We start from the raw sequence: 12,114 nt of genomic DNA on the forward strand, positions 1-12,114 counted from the left end.
AAGTCTTTTCCTGTTTATGATGTTTCGGTAGATGTTGTGTCAAGATTAAAATTGAGTCCTGGATAGAACAATAGCAATGACTAGAAGATATTGTACATGAAATCAAAAAGTGAAGGTCAAACCTCCGTATCCAGAAAATAATCCCGCAAAACAACCAGTAGAGTATAAGACAATGAGGAGAGAAGTCTAAATTAGAAACACAGAGCACCCCAAGGGTGTATAGTACACAAAGATAGTTCGAAAAAAGAGATGCGAGAACGCCGCCCAATGCCAGAATGGTTGCTTCTTCTTTTCACTTTTGGCTGATCTGGTCTCCCCGGACAGCAACCTTGCTATCCATGAAAAGGCCAGACCAATTATGAATGCCAGCATGGCTGGCAAGAGTTGATCTCAGATTCAACTCTGACTTAGAAACGGAAAGAGTCATCGCCGAAGGAATCGTCGAAAGAGCGGCGACGAGATGAGCCGCGATCACCACGGTCACCACGGTCACCGCCACGGGAGAAACCGCCACGGTCGCCGCCGCGAGAGAAGCCACTACGCTCACCACCACGGGAGAAGCCACCACGGTCACCACCACGGGAGAAGCCACCACGGTCACCACCGCGAGAGAAACCGCCACGATCACCACCGCGAGAGAAGCCACGGTCACCACCGCGGGAGAATCCGCCCTCGCGACGCTGGCGGGAGCCGTCACCCATGCTGACACCGTCAGCTCGGTTGAGACCCATTTGTTGGGTCAATCTAGGGCTGAGCTCTGGAAGGCTTTGCATCTTGTATCCAATGGTGAACATCTGGTTGAGTGCCTGGATGGCCTCTCGTTTGCTGTTGAAGTTTCCAGTGGTTGTGCCAAGTTGGCCCATGTAGGACTTGACCTTGGTAGCACCGTCACACTGGGCCAGACCCTCGGTAATCTTGTTGACGATCTGGCCAACTGGTGTGTCGTTGGAGAAGGTCTGGGAAAGATCTGCGTCGGCGGATTGCAATTCTGTGTCCACCTTCAATGGGAGACGACCAAGACGCTTTCTGTAGACATCTTGTTCGGCTCTGTGCATGAACAGCCAGCCTTCACCTTCCTTGCCAGCACGGGCTGTGCGGCCGAGACGGTGAATGTAGGTCTCACGATCACGAGGAACACCCACTTGAACGACATGGGTGACATCAGGGAAATCCATACCACGAGCAGTCACGTCCGAAGAGAACAAGATACCCTCGCGGGCCTTGCGGAAGTTGTCTGCGCTGCGAGTGCGGAGTGCCTGAGTGAGACGAGAGTTGATCTCAAGCATTCTCATATTAGCCAAGGAAGACTTGCGGAACTCGGGGGAGCGAGCAATGGCGTTGAAAGCATCAGCGGAAATCTTGGTCTCAGCAGTGGAGTTGAAGTAGGCGATAGCCTTAAAAGGTCGCAGCTGCTCGCCGTTATCCCGGCGCGCTTGCCAGTTCTGAGCGAGCTCGAGAAGGGCGGGCAGACTGTTTTCCAGACCGCGCGTGTATACAAGCTTCTGGGGCACTCTGACGTGGGTGGGAACTTCATCTTCACGAACGGTATTGACGTGTTTAAAGTTTGGCTTCAGGGTCTGACGAACCATCTGCATAACTTCTCTGGGGACAGTGGCCGAGAACATGAGCGTCTGGCGGTCCACCTTTGTGGGGCTGGGAAGGAGACCCTGGATCTCTTCAACATCGGGAGCGAAACCCTGGTCCAAAAGGCGATCTGCCTCATCGAGGATCAGAGTGTTCAGCTTGGGGGCAGAGACACCAGTCCAAGGGTCGGAGAGGATGTCCTTGAGACGTCCGGGGGTGCCGATGAGGAGATGGCAGCCCTCCTGTTGGATCTTGGCAAGACCGGCACGCTTCTGGGTGCCACCAACAGCGGTCTGGACGATAAGGCCAGTGCCAAATGCAGCCTTTCTTGCCTCAACTGCGATCTGTTCCGCAAGTTCGCGGGTAGGGGAGATGACAAGAGCACGGATTTCGGAAGGACCAGTTCTGGCTGGGCGGCGGCCAACCTTGGACAGATCAACACTGGGGTCATTCAAAATGTTCTGGAGGGTGGGCACAAGGAAAGCAAGCGTCTTGCCGGTTCCTGTCTTGGCCTGGGCGAGGCTGAAAAGTTCCGCGCGTTAGCGGACCAATCAATGTCAAGGCAAACCTATCAATCAAACTTACATATCATCGCCCTTAACAATCTCGTGGAGGGTAAGGGACTGGACTTCAGTCATAGTCTTGAGGTTCATCCGGTCAGGTTGAACGATGTTCTTAATAATCGAGTGGTGAATGAGATTCTCCGACGCCAGGTCGGCAAACTCTGTGATCATCGCAGGCTTGGATGACTCGGTCTCTTCAACAATTGCCTCCGCAGTAGCCGCAGACATCCTCTGGAAAGAGGAATGAAACGATCTGGGGGTAGCAATAGATGAAAGAGTAAGAGGGGCTTGCCATTTTGGCAGCTGAGTAGCGAATCGCGCTGAGACTGAGCGAGGCGTAGTGGCGCGTAGCGCGTGGGAAACGCCAAATCGGCGAACTGTATTAAGCATCATGATATAATGCTATGGGGAAATAGGATGGGGAGATGATAAAGTTGCAAATTGCACTCGGGGCGTTCTCAAGGAGAAGCGCAAAAATAATTACGGGGTCACATGATCCTTATCGATAGATAACACCCCGAGATAGGGGAAAATAATAAACACTTGTGGCAAACACGGCAAACACGGCAAACATGGCAAATCTGCCAAACTTGCATAGAAGAACTAGCCAATCAAACTAAACGACATTCCGACAAAGTCCATACTCGACCAATGTTTGAGACTTGGAATCATGACTTTTTCTGCTCGTAATATGCATGTCAAACCTATCATCTTTCGACCCTGAATCAGGCGAATTTGTTGCAACCAATCTAAACTTTGACGCCAATCCACCCGGACAATGCATGCGATGATATTATAGACGTTGTATTCGAGTTGTTAATATAGCATCCTTCTTGACATCCTTTCCCTCTTCTAAATTTTGTTGCCAGTAGGATAGAGACCGATGGCAATCAGTGTGGTAAGATCAGGAAGCTCTCTGCCGACTATCTGTGCCATCGTGTAGCTGTGAAGGAATGTGAGACCAACTAATTTGTATGACAGAGGATGGTCATCCCGAATTGTTCACATGGTATCCATGTGAATATAATAACCTACAAAAATCATGAAAAATGGCCATCTTCTTCTTGATGTACTCCGGCCACGCCCCAGTAACATACACTGGCGTCACTCGTAGTAGTAGCAAGAGGCTCTTAGTGTCTGAGGTGGAAAGACTTCGACTCGCTAAAATGGCATGCCGGCTTGGAAGTAGCTGGCACTGGTAAGTATTTGGTGGGAAATTGTGAAGCATACGGCCCAGAACTTGACGCCATTGCTGTATGACATGTGATATCTTGAATTCTCCCTTGTCTTGGTGTTGTGTATTAGGTCGTGTGATCATACAATCAAACCAAACAAATAGGTCAAACATGCCAAACATGCCAAACATCCATATTACCCAACCTTGGCCCAAGCCTTGAGAAAGGTCAACCAATCAAAGCGAACCTTCTACCGTTGAAAGCCAAAGCTCTCGGGATAACAAGGTTGGTAAGCGTCAGGGCGAAATTAGAAATTCCAAGGTCGCTGACCAAATCCCTTTGAGAAAGTTTAGCGCTAGAAGATCAAAATATCCTATTATTGTTAACCCTGCATATATGTGGATAACAGATCTAGTCTGTCACTTATAAGACATCCCGCCCTCCCAAACAAAACAAGAAACTCACCCTTGTCCACTTCACTGACTCTACATCATGGCACCTATTGATATAGTCGTCATTGGAGGCTCATTCGCAGGCCTTCATATTGCTCACTCTGTGCTTCATGATGTACCTGATGCGAAGGTTGTGCTAATCAACCCCTCAACCAGCTTCTTCTGGAATATTGCCGCCCCACGTATCGTCGCCAAACCCAAGGCCTTCCGCCACGAGGAGTACTTGCTCCCGATCAAGGATGCTTTCGCAAGCTACCGCCCCGACGCTTTCGAGTTCCTTCCTGGAGTTGCAACTGCTATCGATCCAGCTGCCAAGTCGGTCTCTGTGACACCCAACGAGGGCGAGCCCAAGACCCTATCATATAATTATCTCGTTATCGCATCGGGCAGCACTACATCTGCCACCACCGGCTCGCTCACTGGCACATCCATCCCATTAAAGCCGTCGGGCCGCGATGACATGGAGCAGTTGATCGAGGCGGCACAGGGACATATTGCTGGCGCGAAGGAGATCGTGATCGGCGGTGCAGGCCCCATCGGTGTTGAGCTGGCTGGTGAGCTTGCTGACGCAGTGGAACAAAGTGGCAATGCCGCCAATGTCTCCATCACGCTTATCTCAGCGACAGACCGCGTGCTCCCGATGCTCAAGTCATCCGCCAGCTCTGCCGCACTCAAGATGCTACAGCAGAAGAAGGTCAAGGTCGTAACCTCGAAGCAAGTCATCGGCGTCGAGACTCCGGCCGACGATAATTCCAACTGGACAGTCTCTCTGGAAGGCGGAGACAAGCTTTCGGCTGACCTGTATATTCCCGCTACCGGTGTGACCCCCAACAACAGCTTTATTCCAGCTCAGTTCCTGGACAAGGACGGCTGGGTGACAGTGAACAAAGAGATGCGTGTTCAGTCGACTGACGGGTCAATTCTGCCCATCTTTGCTGCTGGCGATATCACCAACAACTCAATGCGCCTCAGTTTCAAGGCTACGGAGCAAGCGCATGTGGCAGCGGCCAACCTCAAAGCCGCCATTGTAGGCGGCGCTGCCATCAAGACCTACGACCAGGGCGATAGCATTTTGATGGTCGTACCTGTTGGTGAAAGTGGTGGTACTGGTCAGATCTTTGGGTTTGTGCCGTTCAGCTTCATGGTCAAGATGATCAAGGGCAAGCATTACTTCATTGAGAAGGCTCCCGGTGTCCTCGCTGGCAAGGCTTAGGCTGTCCCTGGGCATGGTTAGGTTTGATTTCGCGCATTTTCGGTTTAGCACGTTGATACAAATTCCGGCAATGACTATATACTCATGTACTTAATGCATAATTTTCCCAATCGAATGTATAGAACAATGGTGTGTAAGCCCAAAACATACGTACTGCTTTCTTACAAATGCACCGGGTTGTATATTAATCAACAATTATTTTCCCTTTGGTATGCCGAGGGTCACGGTTTTCCTACCGAAATTGGCTGTCTCCGTCGGTCTGGCTTGTCTGAATTCATCCGTTCTCCACTGTTTTTAAGAAAAACTGGATCCGTTGCCACCATTACGTGCTCATAGTACAACTGTTGAATCTTACGCTAAGAGCATGGGTATACAAATTGTGCATATCAAAGCAAAACCTGCAGAAAGTGGAGTCCATAGACAGGAGCATCACCATCTCGAGAAGCTTCTCCGATCTTTTTGCTTGATAATACACGAAGCGAAAAAAGGATCCCTCGGTACAGCCCCGCTTTGGTCAAGAGCTCAATCGTCATATATAAAGAGCTCCCACCCTACGAAATTCTTATTTCCCATCTTATCTTTCCTACTAGAAACATATCTACATAATGTCTGTCAACAAGGTTCTCACTTTCAAGAAAATCCCCCAGGGATTCCCCGTTGCTGGGGAGCACCTGGTCGTTGAGACCGCCGATTATGATGCCAACGTTGCCACTCCCGACAACGGTGTCGTTCTGCAATCCCTCTACACCAGCTTCGACCCCTACATGCGCGGCCGCATGCGTGATGCTTCAGTCAAGTCGTACGCCCCTGCCTTTGCGCTCAACAAGCCCATTGACAGCAACACCATCGCCAAGGTCCTGCGCTCCAACAACTCCACCTACAAGGAAGGTGACCTGGTCATTGGCTACGCTCCTATCCAGGAGTACGTCGCCCTCGGCGAGCAGGAGCTGGTCCGCATCCAGAAGCTGGACAACCCTCTCAACATCGAGGACATCCGTGTCTTCCTCGGTCCCCTGGGCATGCCCGGTCTGACTGCATACTCGTCTCTGTACGAGATCGGTAAGCCCAAGAAGGGCGAGACCATCTTCGTCTCCGCTGCTAGTGGAGCCGTCGGCCAGCTGGTCGGCCAGCTCGCCAAGCACGAGGGTCTGCGCGTCATTGGATCTGTCGGCTCCGACGAGAAGCTCGAGTACATCACCAAGACTCTCGGTTTCGATGGTGGCTTCAACTACAAGACCGAGAAGCCCGCCGATGCCCTTGCCCGTCTCGCTCCTGAGGGCATTGATATTTACTACGAGAACGTCGGCGGAGAGCACCTCGAGGCTGCTCTCGATGCTATGAACAACTTCGGTCGTATCGTCGTCTGCGGTCTGATCTCCCAGTACAACTCTGCCCCGTACCCTATCAAGAACATTCACAATGTCCTCATCAAGCGTATCACTATGCGTGGCTTCATTGTCAACGATAAGGGTATGGGTGATAAATACACCAAGGAGCACCAGGAGAATGTGCAGAAGTGGATCAAGGATGGCTCGTTCAAGGTGCTCATCCATGAGACTGTTGGCGTGGACAACGCTGCCGATGGCCTGGTTGGCATCTTCTACGGCAAGAACCTGGGCAAGGCTGTCCTGAAGTTCTAATTGCTTTATGAGACTCATGAAATAACGAGATTCCTGGAGCATTGATTTTTTTATTTTAAAAATTAGGTATTTAATACCTCGGTTAGGACTCTTCGGGATATAGAAAATGAATATCTCTCAAAATAGTCAAATGAAATAAACGTGGCATATAATGGAATATGAACAGACAAACGAACATCAATTTTGTAACCAACTCCATGTATAGTACAACATAGACAGGAAGAAGATAACTACAGGGCTAAATGTTTCTTACCAGAGTATCGGCCAATTTCGGCTGGGCGGACAGCCACCGACCAATCAACTGGCCCGTAAAAGGATGACATGCCGAGTCGGACTTCCGAGGTCTCCAACTTCATCCGCTTGTATTCGAACGGCGTTTCTGCTTCCTCACGACCATACTCTCCACTCACAATGGCTTCATTCGCGCGCTCATCTCTGCTGCGACAGACTCTTGGCCCCCGGCCCTTCCTCCAGAAGAATGTCGGCGTGTCGCAGGTCGTCGCTTTCCATGCCTCCGCTAAGAAGCAGATCCTGCCCCCGTTGCCTCGTAAGTAGAGGCCCTGCCATAAGGCTTACTGAGATATTACCAAAGGAGATCTATTGGGTGTTGTTCATGAGCAATTGCTAATGCGCTTTTCGCGATACAGAGACTGTTGAGGGAACCAGTATGTGATTTCCGCGCCTTCCCTAACCCGACCCTCCGTTCGCTTTTCGATTGCATTGAGTATAAACCGCCTGGAAGTGGATGGAGATACACTGTCTCTGCTACTTTGGCGCTCAACAATGCATCCCTGTCGAATCGCAATACCGCTCTCCCTGACACTCTTCGATATTAACCTATCCCGATAGTGAACGACCCTACTCCCGTTCCCGAAACCCACCCTTCCGAGGGCAGCTACCACTGGACTTTTGAGAGGTTTGTGCTCCCTTTTTCGCACTACAATGCCGACTTATACAACTCCTTCCGACAAGTCCGACATGCGCAATGAAAAAGAAAACCCCCGACTAACATCTATCCCAGACTGGTCTGCGTCGGCCTGGTCCCTCTCTCCGTCGCTCCCTTCGCCGCTGGCTCCCTCAACCCCGTTATGGATGCCATCCTGTGCTCTCTGATTGTCGCCCACTCGCACATCGGATTCCAGTAAGAACCTCCCCGCGCTATCCCGCCCTCAGATCTACCCCAGATCTGCAATCCGATCGCAATCTAACATCTCTCTACCAGGGCCGCCATTGTCGACTACTTCCCTCCCTCCCGTGTGCCCAAGTTCCGCACCACCTGCAACTGGCTCCTGCGCGCGTTCACCCTCACCACCGCTGTGGGTCTGTACGAGTTTGAGACCAACGACGTTGGTGTGACCGAGGCTCTGCGCCGTATCTGGACAGCATAAAGTGCTGTCGCGGTTCTTTTTTTTTCAGACGTAATGTCTTTCTATTTCCTTTTTGTTCCTGATTACCGATTTGGTTCTGGTCTATCCAGGCGTTCCGTTCCGCCTCTGTATATGTCGTTGATTATTTTTCTTTTGTCTCTCAGCCCGAATTTATTGATCGGTGCCGGATTCCTGCTGCTCGAGGTTGTTTCTGAGCTATAGAAAAAAAGAACGGAATATAACCCTTGTACGAGAAGACATTCTCGGTGCTTTTTGTTCTTTCTGTATACTACGTAGATCTATAGCTAGATCCTCTATGCATTCTGTAAGGTACAGTAAAATATGTGGTAAACTGCTAGCAGGTTTTAATACGAGCAGTGTTTCTACTCACCGATCAGACCGTTCTCTTAAGCATGAATTCTAATCTTTTTAATTTCTATTTTCCTTCAAAAAGGAATAATGATGCAAAGAGACAGGCATACAAAGCTAACAACAAACAAGAGGTCCTAAACCCTCATACCAACAATGCTCTCATTCATCCTCATCACTCGCTCCACTATCCCCAAGCAAGTCCTCATCATCAGCCGCTCTCTGCATAACAGTCTCAATAATCTTGAGCGTCGCCTTGAGCGGCAACCCAATAACATTATCATAACTGCCATCAATCTTCTCAATAAGAATAGACCCAAGCCCCTGCAGCCCATAACCACCAGCTTTATCCGCACCCTCCCGGGTACGCACATAAGCCATAATCAACTCATCCGTAACATCCCCATCAAACTGCACCGACGTCTCCTCAACCGTACTCTCAATCGCATACCCAGGGTCACGGGCACTAGCCAACGGTGCCATAGCCACAAGCGCAGTGTAGACCTTGTGCTTTCGGGCATCACGCAGCGAGCACAACATGTTGAAATGGTGTGCTTCTGAGCGTGGCTTTTCGAGGATGGTGCCACTAGTCGCGTCGACGACGACCGTGTCTGCGGCTAGGATTAGGGCCGGCTCACCCTTGATCTCGTTGTTGACTTCTTGCTCGTAGACTGCTTGGGCTTTTTTCGTTGCTGTTGCGAGCACGTACTCGAACGGGCCTAGGCTTTTGGGTAGGTCTTCGATGGCGTTTGAGGGGATGATTTCTAGGTTTGGGAGGCCCAGGAATGAGATTATTTGTTTGCGTCGGGGGGATTGGGAGGCCAGGATTACGCGCTGGCTGCGGAGATTGTTTAGGGCTGGGAGGCTGAGAGGTGGTGGGCGTGGGAGTGGTGCACCGCGGGGAGCTTTCGGGACGGGTTTGTCGTAGGCTGGGGGTGGATCGGATTCGGGGGTATCCAGGTCTTCCATATGAGACAGGAGAGCTTCTTTTGAGTCTACCATGTTGGGTGGTTTGGTGTCTGTTTGGTGATTTGTTGTGGATGTTGCGGGCAGTAATGTGATGCGGGGAATCAGGTGTTCTTTCCGTTCGCTTTTCGAGGCAGACGGTCGTTGTCTGCACTTGATTGACCTTGAAAGGGAATTGAGGGATATTCAATTGGAGGTCCCGACTGTCCACGAGTCTTGTATATTATGGGTTTGTTTTGAATTTTGAGTCTGCGTTGCTTCACCTGGAAGTGGCTCGGTTTCGCCGGCAGATATCAGGCGGTAAGCCGAAGATCTCTCGGGTATACATTAGTGTTATGGCTTTTGCAACCTCCTAAAACACTTGCAGTATATGAAATACCACCTCAGTCGCCGCTGCATTAACTACTTCATCTAGATTTTCGATCCTGTAAGATATAATTATTTGTATAATATGGTTAGCAATCCAGGAAACTTGACTGGAATTATTCCGTAACTCTGTTCACGTGATGCGATCAAAGTACGGCTCGGTGAAATAGTTCCAACTTGAATTGAAACTGAGGATGTGCATGTGGGTGCTCATTCAGGGCTAAAGAAGAATTCGATTCCAGGCTAGCCATTGGGAAAGAAAAACGCCCCGGTTGCTTCGTAGCAACAGCCGTGACCATATACATTCTGGTACCTAGGAGCAGAAACAAACCAGAAGAAAAAAAGATTCAATGTACAATAATCAAAACAAGTAGAAAGACAAGAATTACAAAAGATGTGGCATCATATTGACAGTCGTTCAGTCCACTGAATACGGTGGAGGATGTGTGATTGACATCAAATCATATACGAAAACCAGATCTGCCAGGCAAGGAGGAAGCCCCGCTGTTGATCATTTCGAAGGTCTTGTTCGTAAGACATGGGGTAATAGATAGACAAGAAAAGAGATTCGTAGTGTGGGTATAAGATCCATGTGGTCCAAGATTCGAGAAAAACCGCTCGGACCTCGGCACATGCTTGCGGCCCCGGATCCCACCATATCGACCAGCGGAGGGGAACAGGGGGGCTGCAGGATTCTGATCGAAAGCGCGATGAGATGCCGAGGGAAGTAGGATTACGTTGGGCGGAAAGAGTCGTCTACGCGGCCGCCTTTGCTTTCGATCTCTGCGATAAGATCGTGGCGTTCTTGCAGCTTCACGTGGATGAAATCCACAGTCTTTTGTAGAACGATGCTCTCACTCCGGCCCTGGCCCTCCAGACCAGGCACCAGTTCTGTCAAGCGATCGAAGCCTTCACGAATGGCCGCGCGTCGCTTTTGCTCCGAGGCAATGTGGTTGCTCTTTTTTTCTTGATCGGTAAGGCGAGGCTTGTCCTTGTCCTGGGCAGATCCCTGCTTGGATGTCCCATTTGGCGTCGAGGACGATCGATCATGGTCATCGTCTGGATTCATCGTGGCGATTGATGACTGGAGGATTTTAAGAGGAACTGAAGGCGTGGGGTAGAAGCGCCGAGAGTATACAAGGTTCGCTCGCGTCTTGGATTGGATTCGGATTGCTATGGCTGTTCTGGGTCTCTGTCGAAGCAAGGCATAGAGGTGATTGTAGGTAAACAATGGGAGAATATGAAAAGAGAAACGGGAAACCGATAGGAAGCGATAAGGCCCAAACCCAATGCGGAGTAAACTGGAGGCCAAGAACGGGACTTGGCAACCTCTAAACGTCATAGAGAGGGTCCGCTGAACACATCTTGCTTTTTCTTTTTTTCCATGGCAATTTTGTTCTCACTCCTTGTAATTTAATCCTGACACCTTTTTTGGATCAAGTGTTATTTCCGCTTCAATTAGGATATCTAATAGGCGAAACGGTTGCCTGGTTTATTTCTCATCTATAACCATCTAGCCCAACCTTTACCAAGTCACCAACGCCCCGAAAGTTCTTGTACCACCATGGACTTCGAGCCTCTTCGCGGCTCATGCTCTTGCGGTCGAAACGAATACCAAATTAATATTCCAGAAGATGTGAAAGATCATGCGCAAGTGTACTTCGACGGCAGCCGAGACAATCGTAAGTAAAACCAAGCCAAGCCTGTCGATCTCCCGGCTAATATCGAATCCTAGGTCGCATTCACGGCACACCTCTTTCAGCATGGCTACGGGTGCCTCTCGGCTGGTATCAATCCCACACTCAGTCATTCTTCCCAGATGAATCTCACACTTCCATTCGCCGCATTTTTTCGCCTCGCCATGCACCCCAGACCCAGCGTGTCTTTTGTGGCTACTGCGGCACACCTTTGACGTTCTGGACGGAGGATCCCATCGAAGAATCTAACTTTATGTCTATCACGATTGGCAGTCTGCTAGCGGATGACCAGCGCGCACTGGATGATTTAAAATTACTGCCTCAAGACTCTGACGAGGAAACATCCCGTGCTGGTGCCTCGACCTCATCTGATCTAGCACCAGCCTTCGAGACCGCTTCGTCTTCTGTCATTGTTCCACCATCTAATGATTCTCCGAATATCTCTAGGAGTCTGCAGCACGGTAGGACCGGGGGGATCCCTTGGTTCGAAGAGATGGTAGAAGGGAGCCGCTTGGGTCGTTTGATGCGTTCTCGGCGTGGTATGGGAGTCAGTGATGATCAATCGACTTCGATCCAATGGGAATTTAGCGAATGGCATGATGACGGAACCAATTCGTTTGTGCAGCAGGATTCGGACTCCAGTGGACTTTCTAGGGGAAAGAGGAAGCGTGTGAACCAAATTGATGCTGAGATTTGAGTCTCCACCGAGGCGAGCAGAGTAA

At 50.2% G+C, this 12,114-nt stretch overlaps 7 protein-coding genes across 7 annotated transcripts; 4 read left to right on the plus strand and 3 right to left on the minus strand.

The window, feature by feature from the left end:
- Positions 1-407: 407 nt before the first annotated feature.
- helA (putative DEAD box RNA helicase HelA) lies at positions 408-2,537 on the minus strand (the record flags this gene model as incomplete). The annotated part of the gene is made up of 2 exons (XM_057232565.1): positions 408-2,106; positions 2,170-2,537. The coding sequence occupies 2 exons, from the start codon at positions 2,535-2,537 to the stop codon at positions 408-410; spliced, it is 2,067 nt and encodes a 688-aa protein (XP_057082107.1).
- Positions 2,538-3,814: 1,277 nt separating this feature from the next.
- N7447_008304 (NAD(P)/FAD-dependent oxidoreductase) lies at positions 3,815-4,987 on the plus strand (the record flags this gene model as incomplete). The annotated part of the gene is made up of 1 exon (XM_057232566.1): positions 3,815-4,987. One exon carries the CDS (start codon positions 3,815-3,817, stop codon positions 4,985-4,987), a length of 1,173 nt encoding a protein of 390 aa, XP_057082108.1.
- A 605-nt stretch (positions 4,988-5,592) lies between these two features.
- Positions 5,593-6,627, plus strand: N7447_008305 (MDR family NADP-dependent oxidoreductase; the record flags this gene model as incomplete). Its single annotated transcript, XM_057232567.1, has 1 exon — positions 5,593-6,627. One exon carries the CDS (start codon positions 5,593-5,595, stop codon positions 6,625-6,627), a length of 1,035 nt encoding a protein of 344 aa, XP_057082109.1.
- Positions 6,628-7,038: 411 nt separating this feature from the next.
- N7447_008306 (CybS family protein) lies at positions 7,039-8,015 on the plus strand (the record flags this gene model as incomplete). Its single annotated transcript, XM_057232568.1, has 5 exons — positions 7,039-7,174; positions 7,275-7,292; positions 7,477-7,543; positions 7,649-7,768; positions 7,850-8,015. 5 exons carry the CDS (start codon positions 7,039-7,041, stop codon positions 8,013-8,015), a joined length of 507 nt encoding a protein of 168 aa, XP_057082110.1.
- A 510-nt stretch (positions 8,016-8,525) lies between these two features.
- On the minus strand, positions 8,526-9,365 carry N7447_008307 (nucleotide diphosphatase; the record flags this gene model as incomplete). Its single annotated transcript, XM_057232569.1, has 1 exon — positions 8,526-9,365. One exon carries the CDS (start codon positions 9,363-9,365, stop codon positions 8,526-8,528), a length of 840 nt encoding a protein of 279 aa, XP_057082111.1.
- Positions 9,366-10,428: 1,063 nt separating this feature from the next.
- Positions 10,429-10,764, minus strand: N7447_008308 (transcriptional regulator family: Helix-loop-helix; the record flags this gene model as incomplete). The annotated part of the gene is made up of 1 exon (XM_057232570.1): positions 10,429-10,764. The coding sequence occupies one exon, from the start codon at positions 10,762-10,764 to the stop codon at positions 10,429-10,431; it is 336 nt and encodes a 111-aa protein (XP_057082112.1).
- Positions 10,765-11,259: 495 nt separating this feature from the next.
- Positions 11,260-12,089, plus strand: N7447_008309 (uncharacterized protein; the record flags this gene model as incomplete). The annotated part of the gene is made up of 2 exons (XM_057232571.1): positions 11,260-11,377; positions 11,431-12,089. 2 exons carry the CDS (start codon positions 11,260-11,262, stop codon positions 12,087-12,089), a joined length of 777 nt encoding a protein of 258 aa, XP_057082113.1.
- Between the last annotated feature and the right edge of the window lie 25 nt (positions 12,090-12,114).

This window comes from Penicillium robsamsonii, assembly GCF_028829455.1.
Source record: "Penicillium robsamsonii strain IBT 29466 chromosome Unknown utg000005l_segment0_segment0, whole genome shotgun sequence".
Classification (NCBI taxonomy): domain Eukaryota; kingdom Fungi; phylum Ascomycota; class Eurotiomycetes; order Eurotiales; family Aspergillaceae; genus Penicillium; species Penicillium robsamsonii.